The 11,824-nt window shown below is 43.6% G+C and overlaps 1 protein-coding gene across 1 annotated transcript; it reads left to right on the forward strand.

Annotated features, from left to right (window-relative positions):
- Positions 1-633: 633 nt before the first annotated feature.
- Positions 634-11,207, forward strand: LOC135566369 (asc-type amino acid transporter 1-like; the record flags this gene model as incomplete). Its single annotated transcript, XM_065014103.1, has 3 exons — positions 634-782; positions 8,782-8,959; positions 11,100-11,207. Coding segments are annotated over 3 exons (431 nt in total), but the record flags the coding sequence as incomplete, so codon positions are not given.
- Positions 11,208-11,824: the final 617 nt, after the last annotated feature.

Consider the following 11,824-nt stretch of genomic DNA (forward strand, 5'->3'; position numbering starts at 1 on the left):
CCCCAGGGCTGTACTAGTTCCTATAGCCCCAAACCCCAGGGCTGTGTTAGTTTAGCCCCAAACCCCAGGCTGTACTAGTCTATAGCCCCAAACCGCAGGGCTGTGTTAGTTCCTATAGTGTTCAAACCCCAGGGCTGTTCTAGTTCCTATAGCCCCCAAACCCCAGGGCTGTTCTCAAAACCCCAGTTCCTATAGCCCCAAACCCCAGGGGCTGTAGTCCCAACCCCAGGGCTGTACTAGTTCCTAGCCCCAAACCCCATCCTCAAACCCCAGGGCTGTGTTAGTTCCTATAGCCCCCAAACCCAGGGTTGTACTAGTTCCTTAGCCCCAAACCCCTGTTATTCCTATAGCCCCAAACCCCAGGGGGCTGTACTAGTTCCTATAGCCCCAAACCGCAGGGCTGTACTAGTTCCTATAGCCCCAAACCCCAGGGCTGTACTAGTTCCTATAGCCCCAAACCCCAGGGCTGTATGGCTGTGTTAGTTCTATAGCCCTAAACCCCAGGGCTGTTCTAGCCCCAAACCGCAGTTCCTATAGCCCCAACCCCAGGGGCTGTTGTGTTATAAACCGCATGGCTTGTGTATAAAGTCTATGTTCATTGACCTCTGTTCATTCCCTCCTCCTCCTCCACAGTGCGAGCCACCATTGTGATCCTGTGTATCGGAGAGACTCACAACCTGATCAACTATGTGTCGTTTATTAACTTCCTGTCCTATGGAGTGACCATCGCTGGCCTGCTGTACTATCGCTGGAAGAGACCCAACCTGCTACGACCCATCAAGGTACAGCAGGCCTATATCTGCTGCTACTATATCTGCTGCTATATCTGCTGCTACTATATCTACTGCTACTATATCTGCTGCTACTATATCTGCTGCTACTATATCTACTGCTACTATATCTACTGCTACTATATCTACTGCTACTATATCTGCTGCTACTATATCTGCTGCTACTATATCTACTGCTACTATATCTGCTGCTACTATATCTGCTGCTACTATATCTGCTGATACTATATCTGCTGATACTATATCTGCTGCTACTATATCTGCTGCTATATCTGCTGATACTATATCTGCTGCTACTATATCTGCTGCTATATCTGCTGCTATTATATCTGCTGCTACTATATCTACTGCTACTATATCTGCTGCTACTATATCTGATGCTACTATATCTACTGCTACTATATCTGCTGCTACTATATCTGCTACTATATCTGCTGCTACTATATCTGATGCTACTATATCTGATGCTACTATATCTGCTACTATATCTACTGCTATTATATCTGCTGCTACTATATCTACTGCTACTATATCTGCTGCTACTATATCTGATGCTACTATATCTGATGCTACTATATCTGATGCTACTATTTCTGCTGCTATTATATCTGCTGCTACTATAACTTATGCTACAAGATCTGCTACTACTGTATCTGGTGCTACTATATCTGGTGCTACTATATCTGCTGCTACTATATCTGATGCTACTATATCTGATGCTACTATATCTGATGCTACTATTTCTGCTGCTATTATATCTGCTGCTACTATATCTACTGCTACTATATCTGCTGCTACTATATCTGCTACTATATCTGCTGCTACTATATCTGATGCTACTATATCTGATGCTACTATATCTGCTACTATATCTACTGCTATTATATCTGCTGCTACTATATCTACTGCTACTATATCTGCTGCTACTATATCTGCTGCTACTATATCTACTGCTACTATATCTGCTGCTACTATATCATCTGCTACTATATTGCTGCTACTATATCTGATGCTACTATATCTGATGCTACTATATCTGCTACTATATCTACTGCTATTATATCTGCTGCTACTATATCTACTGCTACTATATCTGCTGCTACTATATCTGATGCTACTATATCTGATGCTACTATATCTGATGCTACTATTTCTGCTGCTATTATATCTGCTGCTACTATATCTACTGCTACTATATCTGCTGCTACTATATCTGCTACTATATCTGCTGCTACTATATCTGCTGATACTACATCTGGTGCTACTATATCTGATGCTACTATATCTGATGCTACTATATCTGATGCTACTATATCTGGTGCTACTATATCTACTGCTACTATATCTGCTGATACTATATCTGGTGCTACTATATCTACTGCTACTATATCTGCTGCTACTATATCTGCTGCTACTATATCTGCTGCTACTATATCTGCTGCTACTATATCTGCTGCTACTATTTCTGCTACTACTATATCTGCTACTATATCTGCTGCTACTATATCTGCTACTATATCTGCTACTACTATATCTGCTACTATATCTGCTGATACTATATCTGCTGGTACTGTATCTGCTGCTACTATATCTACTGCTACTATATCTGCTGCTACTATATCTGCTGCTACTATATCTACTGCTACTATATCTGATGCTACTATATCTGATGCTACTATATCTACTGCTGCTATATCTACTGCTACTATATCTGCTGCTACTATATCTGGTGCTACTATATCTACTGCTACTATATCTGCTGCTACTATATCTGCTGCTACTATATCTGCTGCTACTATATCTGCTGCTACTATATCTGCTGCTACTATATCTGCTGCTACTATATCTGGTGCTACTATATCTACTGCTACTATATCTGCTGCTACTATATCTGCTGCTACTATATCTGCTGCTACTATATCTGCTGCTACTATATCTGCTACTATATCTACTGCTACTATATCTACTGCTACTATATCTACTGCTACTATATCTGCTGCTACTATATCTGCTGCTACTATATCTACTGCTACTATATCTGCTGCTGCTATATCTGCTGCTACTATATCTGATGCTACTATATCTGATGCTACTATATCTGGTGCTACATTTACATTTACATTTAAGTCATTTAGCAGACGCTCTTATCCAGAGCGACTGGTGCTACTATATCTACTATATCTGCTGCTATATCTGCTGCTACTATATCTACTGCTACTATATCTGATGCTACTATATCTGATGCTACTATATCTGGTGCTACATTTACATTTACATTTAAGTCATTTAGCAGACGCTCTTATCCAGAGCGACTGGTGCTACTATATCTACTATTTCTGCTGCTATATCTGCTGCTACTATATCTACTGCTACTATATCTGATGCTACTATATCTGATGCTACTATATCTGGTGCTACATTTACATTTACATTTGTCATTTAGCAGACGCTCTATCCAGAGCGACTGGTGCTACTATATCTACTATATCTACAAGGCTACTATATCTTATGCTACAAGATCTGCTACTACTGTATCTGGTGCTACTATATCTGGTGCTACTATATCTGCTGCTACTATATCTGCTGATACTATATCTGCTGCTACTATATCTGCTGCTACTATATCTGCTGCTACTATTTCTGCTACTACTATATCTGCTACTATATCTGCTGCTACTATATCTGCTACTATATCTGCTACTACTATATCTGCTACTATATCTGCTGATACTATATCTGCTGGTACTGTATCTGCTGCTACTATATCTGCTGCTATATCTGCTGCTACTATATCTGCTGCTACTATATCTGCTGCTACTATATCTGCTGCTACTATATCTGCTGCGACTATATCTGCTGCTATATCTGCTGCTGCTATATCTACTGCTACTATATCTGCTGCTATATCTACTGCTACTATATCTGCTACTATATCTGATGCTACTATATCTGATGCTACTATATCTGCTGCTATTATATCTGCTGCTACTATATCTACTGCTACTATATCTGCTGCTACTATATCTGCTACTATATCTGCTGCTACTATATCTGCTGATACTACATCTGCTGCTACTATATCTGATGCTACTATATCTGATGCTACTATATCTGATGCTACTATATCTGCTGCTATTATATCTGTTGCTACTATATCTACTGCTACTATATCTGCTGCTACTATATCTGCTGCTACTATATCTGCTGATACTACATCTGGTGCTACTATATCTGATGCTACTATATCTGATGCTACTATATCTGCTGCTATTATATCTGCTGCTACTATATCTACTGCTACTATATCTGCTGCTACTATATCTGCTACTATATCTGCTGCTACTATATCTGCTGATACTACATCTGGTGCTACTATATCTGATGCTACTATATCTGATGCTACTATATCTGATGCTACTATATCTGGTGCTACTATATCTACTGCTACTATATCTACTGCTACTATATCTGGTGCTACTATATCTACTGCTACTATATCTACTGCTACTATATCTGCTGCTACTATATCTGCTGCTACTATATCTGCTGCTACTATATCTACTGCTACTATATCTGCTGCTACTATATCTGCTGCTGCTATATCTGCTGCTACTATATCTGATGCTACTATATCTGCTACTATATCTGCTGCTACTATATCTGCTGCTACTATATCTGCTGCTACTATATCTGATGCTACTATATCTGCTGCTACTATATCTGGTGCTACTATATCTACTGCTACTATATCTGCTGCTACTATATCTGCTGCTATATCTGCTGCTACTATATCTGGTGCTACTATATCTACTGCTACTATATCTACTATATCTGGTGCTACTATATCTGCTGCTACTATATCTGCTGCTACTATATCTGCTGCAACTATATCTGATGCTACTATATCTGATGCTACTATATCTGCTGCTACTATATCTGCTGCTACTATATCTGCTGCTACTATATCTACTGCTACTATATCTGCTGCTACTATATCTACTGCTACTATATCTGCTGCTACTATATCTACTGCTACTATATCTGCTGCTACTATATCTGGTGCTACTATATCTGCTACTATATCTGCTGCTACTATATCTACTGCTACTATATCTGCTGCTACTATATCTACTGCTACTATATCTACTGCTACTATATCTGATGATACTATATCTGCTGATACTATATCTGCTGCTACTATATCTGCTGCTACTATATCTGATGCTACTATATCTGCTGTGCTGCTACTATATCTGCTGATACTATATCTGGTGCTACTATATCTGCTGATACTATATCTGCTACTATATCTGCTGCTACTATATCTACTGCTACTATATCTGCTGCTACTATATCTGCTGCTACTATATCTGCTGCTACTATATCTACTGCTACTATATCTGCTGCTACTGTATCTGCTGATACTATATCTGCTACTATATACTGCTGCTACTGCTATATCTGCTGCTACTATATCTACTGCTACTATATCTGATGCTACTATATCTGGTGCTACTATATCTGCTGCTACTATATCTACTGCTACTATATCTACTGCTACTATATCTGCTGCTACTATATCTACTGCTACTATATCTGATGCTACTATATCTGATGCTACTATATCTGCTACTATATCTGCTGCTACTATATCTGCTGCTACTATATCTACTGCTACTATATCTGCTGCTACTATATCTGCTGCTGCTATATCTACTGCTACTATATCTGCTGCTACTATATCTGCTGCTACTATATCTGCTGCTACTATATCTGCTGATACTACATCCGGTGCTACTATATCTGCTGCTACTATATCTGCTGCTACTATATCTGCTGCTACTATATCTGCTGCTACTATACTATATCTGATACTATATCTGGTGCTACTATATCTACTGCTACTATATCTGCTGCTACTATATCTACTGCTACTATATCTGATGCTACTATATCTACTGATACTATATCTGCTCTACTGCTACTATATCTATTTGCTACTATATCTACTGCTACTATATCTGCTACTGTATCTGCTACTATATCTACTGCTACTATATCTGCTGCTACTATATCTGCTACTATATCTGCTGCTACTATATCTGCTGCTACTATATCTGCTGCTACTATATCTACTGCTACTATATCTGCTACTATATCTACTGCTACTATATCTGCTACTATATCTACTGCTACTATATCTGCTACTATATCTACTGCTACTATATCTGCTACTATATCTCCTACTATATCTACTGCTACTATATCTGCTGCTGCTATATCTGCTGCTATATCTGCTACTATATCTACTGCTACTATATCTACTGCTGCTATATCTGCTACTATATCTACTGCTGCTATATCTGCTACTATATCTGGTGCTGCTATATCTGCTACTATATCTACTGCTACTATATCTGCTGCTACTATATCTGCTACTATATCTGCTACTATATCTGCTGCTACTATATCTGCTGCTACTATATCTGCTACTATATCTGCTACTATATCTACTGCTACTATATCTGCTGCTATATCTGCTGCTACTATATCTGCTGATACTATATCTGCTGCTACTATATCTGCTGCTACTATATCTGGTGCTATATCTGCTGCTACTATATCTGCTGATACTATATCTGCTGCTACTATATCTGCTGCTACTATATCTGCTGCTATATCTGCTGCTACTATATCTGCTGCTACTATATCTGGTGCTACTATATCTGCTGCCACTATATCTGCTGATACTATATCTGCTGCTACTATATCTGCTGATACTATATCTGCTGGTACTGTATCTGCTGCTACTATATCTGGTGGTACTATATCTGCTACTATTTCTGCTGGTACTATATCTGCTGCTACTATATCTGATGCTACTATATCTGCTACTATATCTGCTGATACTATATCTGCTGCTACTATATCTGCTACTATATCTCCTGCTACTATATCTGATGCTACTATATCTGCTACTATATCTGCTACTACTATATCTGCTACTATATCTGCTGATACTATATCTGCTGGTACTATATCTGCTACTATATCTGCTGCTACTATATCTGATGCTACTATATCTGATGCTACTATATCTGGTGCTACTATATCTGGTGGTAGTATATCTGGTGGTAGTATATCTACTATATCTGGGAACTATTTACTAGTGCACACCTTAACCAGGAAATGAACTGTCAGTCTATTACTGATGGGCAACCAGGAAATGAACTCTCAGTCTATTACTGATGGGAACCCAGGAAATGAACTGTCAGTCTATCACTGATGGGAAACCAGGAAATGAACTGTCATTCTATTACTGATGGGAGACCAGCATTCTATTACTGATGGGCAACCAGGAAATGAACTGTCATTATATTACTGATGGGAAACCAGGAAATGAACTGTCATTCTATTACTGATGGGAAACCAGGAAATGAACTGTCATTCTATTACTGATGGGTAACCAGGAAATGAACTGTCATTCTATTACTGATGGGTCCCAGGAAATTAACTGTCAGTCTATTACTGATGGGCACCAGGAAATGAACTGTCATTCTATTACTGATGGGGAACCAGGAAATGAACTGTCAGTCTATTACTGATGGGAAACCAGGAAATGAACTGTCAGTCTATTACTGATGGGCAACCAGGAAATGAACTGTCAGTCTATCACTGATGGGAAACCAGGAAATGAACTGTCATTCTATTACTGATGGGAAACCAGGAAATGAACTGTCATTCTATTACTGATGAGGAACCAGGAAATGAACTGTCAGTCTATTACTGATGGGAACCAGGAAATGAACTGTCACTGATGGAAAACCAGGAAATGAACTGTCAGTCTATTACTGATGGGTACCAGGAAATGAACTGTCATTCTATTACTGATGGGCAACCAGGAAATGAACTGTCAGTCTATTACTGATGGGTACCAGGAAATGAACTGTCATTCTATTACTGATGGGCAACCAGGAAATGAACTGTCAGTCTATTACTGATGGGTACCAGGAAATGAACTGTCATTCTATTACTGATGGGAAACCAGGAAATGAACTGTCATTATATTACTGATGGGTACCAGGAAATGAACTGTCATTCTATTACTAATGGGACACCAGGAAATGAACTGTCATTCTATTACTGATGGGCACCAGGAAATGAACTGTCATTCTATTACTGATGAAACCAGAAATGAACTGTCATTCTATTACTTCCTTCCTTCCTCTCCCTCCTCCCCCATCCTCCCCATCCTCCTTTTCTCTCCCCCCTCCCTCTATTCTCTCCTCATTCCCCTTCTCTCCTCTCCCTCCTCCCCCTCCCCCATCCTCCCCATCCTCCCTATTCTCTCCCCCTGACCTCTATCCTCTCCTCATTCCCCTTCTCTCCTCTCCCTCCCCCTCCCCCTCCTCCCCATCCTCCCTCTTCTCTCCCCCTCCCTCTATCCTCTCCTCATTCCCCTTCTCTCCTCTCCCTCCTCCCCCTCCCCCATCCTCCCTTTTCTCTCCCCCTCCCTCTATCCTCTCCTCATTCCCCTTCTCTCCTCTCCCTCCTCCCCTCCCCCATCCTCCCCATCCTCCCTCTTCTCTCCCCCTCCCTCTATCCTCTCCTCATTCCCCTCCCTCTCCCTCCTCCCCCTCCCCCATCCTCCCCATCCTCCCTTTTCTCTCCCCCTCCCTCTATCCTCTCCTCATTCCCCCTTCTCTCCTCTCCCTCCCTCCCCCTCCCCCCATCCCTCCCCATCCTCCCTCTTCTCTCCCCCCCTCCCTCTATCCTCTCCTCATTCCCTTCTCTCCTCTCCCTCCTCCCCCTCCCCATCCTCCCCATCCTCCCTTTTCTCTCCCCCTCCCTCTATCCTCTCCTCATTCCCCTTCTCTCCTCTCCCTCCTCCCCCTCCCCCCATCCTCCCCATCCTCCCTCTTCTCTCCCCCTCCCTCTATCCTCTCCTCATTCCCCTTCTCTCCTCTCCCTCCTCCCCCTCTCCCTCCAGGTGAGTGTGTTGGTCCCTATCAGTTACCTGGTGTTCTGGGCGGTGCTGCTGGGGTTCAGCCTGTACTCGGAGCCTGTGGTGTGTGGCATGGGGATCGTCATCATGCTCACCGGGGTACCCGTCTACTTCGTCGGAGTCCACTGGAAGAACAAGCCCAGATGTGTCTACAGGGTCGTGGGTGAGTGACTCCCACACTCCTTGTATTGCATGTCCATGTAGGTCATTCACCAGACGCTCTTAGTCAGAGCAACTTACAGTCAACTAAGTTAGGTATGCTGCTGATAAGGCAGAATGACATGCTGCCGTCTCTGCATCGACACTGATAAGGCAGAATGACATGCTGTCGTCTCCGTGTCGACACTGATAAGGCAGCAGAATGACATGCTGTTGTCTCTGTATCAACACTGATAAGGCAGAATGACACATCGACACTGATAAGGCAGCAGAATGACATGCTGTTGTCTCTGTATCAACACTGATAAGGCAGAATGACATGCTGTCGTCTCTGTATCAACACTGATAAGGCAGAATGACATGCTGTCGTCTCTGTATCAACACTGATAAGGCAGAATGACATGCTGTCGTCTCTGTATCAACACTGATAAGGCAGAATGACATGCTGTCGTCTCTGCATCAACACTGATAAGGCAGAATGACATGCTGCCTGTCTCTGTATCGACACTGATAAGGCAGAATGACATGCTGCCGTCTCTGCATCAACACTGATAAGGCAGAATGACATGCTGCCTGTCTCTGTATCAACACTGATAAGGCAGCAGAATGACATGCTGTCGTCTCTGTATCGACACTGATAAGGCAGCAGAATGACATGCTGCTGTATCCGTATCGACACTGATAAGGCAGCAGAATGACATGCTGCCGTCTCCATATCGACACTGATAAGGCAGCAGAATGACATGCTGCCATCTCCGTATCGACACTGATAAGGCAGAATGACATGCTGCCATCTCCGTATCGACACTGATAAGGCAGAATGACATGCTGCCGTCTCCATATCGACACTGATAAGGCAGAATGACATGCTGTCGTCTCTGTATCGACACTGATAAGGCAGAATGACATGCTGTCGTCTCTGCATCGACACTGATAAGGCAGAATGACATGCTGTCGTCTCCGTATCGACACTGATAAGGCAGCAGAATGACATGCTGCCGTCTCTGTATCGACACTGATAAGGCAGAATGACATGCTGCCGTCTCCGTATCGACACTGATAAGGCAGAATGACATGCTGCCGTCTCCGTATCGACACTGATAAGGCAGCAGAATGACATGCTGCCGTCTCCGTATCGACACTGATAAGGCAGAATGACATGCTGTCGTCTCTGCATCAACACTGATAAGGCAGCAGAATGACATGCTGCCGTCTCCATATCCATTACTGATAAGGCAGAATGACATGCTGAATCTCCGTATCGACACTGATAAGGCAGAATGACATGCTGCCGTCTCATATCGACACTGATAAGGCAGAATGACATGCTGTCGTCTCCGTATCAACACTGATAAGGCAGAATGACATGCTGCCTCCTCTGCATCGACACTGATAAGGCAGAATGACATGCTGTCGTCTCTGTATCGACACTGATAAGGCAGAATGACATGGTGTCGTCTCTGCATCAACACTGATAAGGCAGAATGACATGCTGCCTGTCTCTGTATCAACACTGATAAGGCAGAATGACATGCTGCCGTCTCCGTATCGACACTGATAAGGCAGAATGACATGCTGCCGTCTCTGCATCAACACTGATAAGGCAGAATGACATGCTGCCGTCTCCGTATCGACACTGATAAGGCAGAATGACATGCTGCCGTCTCTGCATCGACACTGATAAGGCAGAATGACATGCTGCCGTCTCCGTATCGACACTGATAAGGCAGAATGACATGCTGTCGTCTCCGTATCGACACTGATAAGGCAGAATGACATGCTGTCGTCTCCGTATCGACACTGATAAGGCAGAATGACATGCTGCAGTCTCTGTATCAACACTGATAAGGCAGCATGACATGCTGCCATCTGCAGGATATGCGTCTTACAACACAATTACATTTTTTGTCATGAAGTTGTCATCTACCACTAGAGGGCAGTACAAGCCTACTTTTCCAGAGTCACCCAAACACCATCATGTTGAGTCACGTGTTGAAGTCAGGGACTTCACTGTATATTGTCTCTGACCCCCCTGCCTGTCTCTGACCCCCCTGCCTGTCTCTGACCCCCCTGCCTGTCTCTGACCCCCCTGCCTGTCTCTGACCCCCCTGCCTCTCTCTGACCCCCCTGCCTGTCTGTTCCAGAGTGTGTGACCTACGTGGGCCAGAAGTTGTGTTTCGTGGTGTTCCCCCAAGAAGACCTGTCAGAGATCACCCCCCTCAGAGCCTCGGATAAACACAACGACTGAACGGCCCCCCTCACAGCCTCAGATAAACACAACGACTGAACAGCCCCCCTCAGAGCTCGGATAAACACAACAACTGAACGAGCCCCCTCACAGCCTCAGATAAACACAACGACTGAACGAGCCCCCTCTCAGCCTCCAGATAAACACAACGACTGAACGGCCCCCCTCAGAGCCTCGGGATAAACACAACAACTGAGCAGGCCCCCTCACAGCCTCAGATAAACACAACAACTGAACGGCCCCCCCTCAGAGCCTCAGATAAACACAACAACTGAACGAGCCCCCCCCTCAGAGCCTCGGATAAACACAACGACTGAACACCTCCCTCCCTCTGTCCATCTAACAGGGGCTGAGCTGCCAGAACGGCCTGATACATCTAACAGGGGCTGCCTCAGGCTCTTCCATCCTGGTACTTCTGAGAGGCTGCCTCAGGCTCTTCCCTCCTGGTACTTCTGAGAGGCTGCCTCAGGCTCTTCCATCCTGGTACTTCTGAGAGGCTGCCTCAGGCTCTTCCATCCTGGTACTTCTGAGAGGCTGCCTCAGGCTCTTCCATCCTGGTACTTCTGAGAGGCTGCCTCAGGCTCTTCCATCCTGGTACTTCTGAGAGGCTGCCTCAGGCTG

This window comes from Oncorhynchus nerka, unplaced genomic scaffold (genome assembly GCF_034236695.1).
Source record: "Oncorhynchus nerka isolate Pitt River unplaced genomic scaffold, Oner_Uvic_2.0 unplaced_scaffold_5455, whole genome shotgun sequence".
Taxonomy (NCBI): Eukaryota; Metazoa; Chordata; class Actinopteri; order Salmoniformes; family Salmonidae; genus Oncorhynchus; species Oncorhynchus nerka.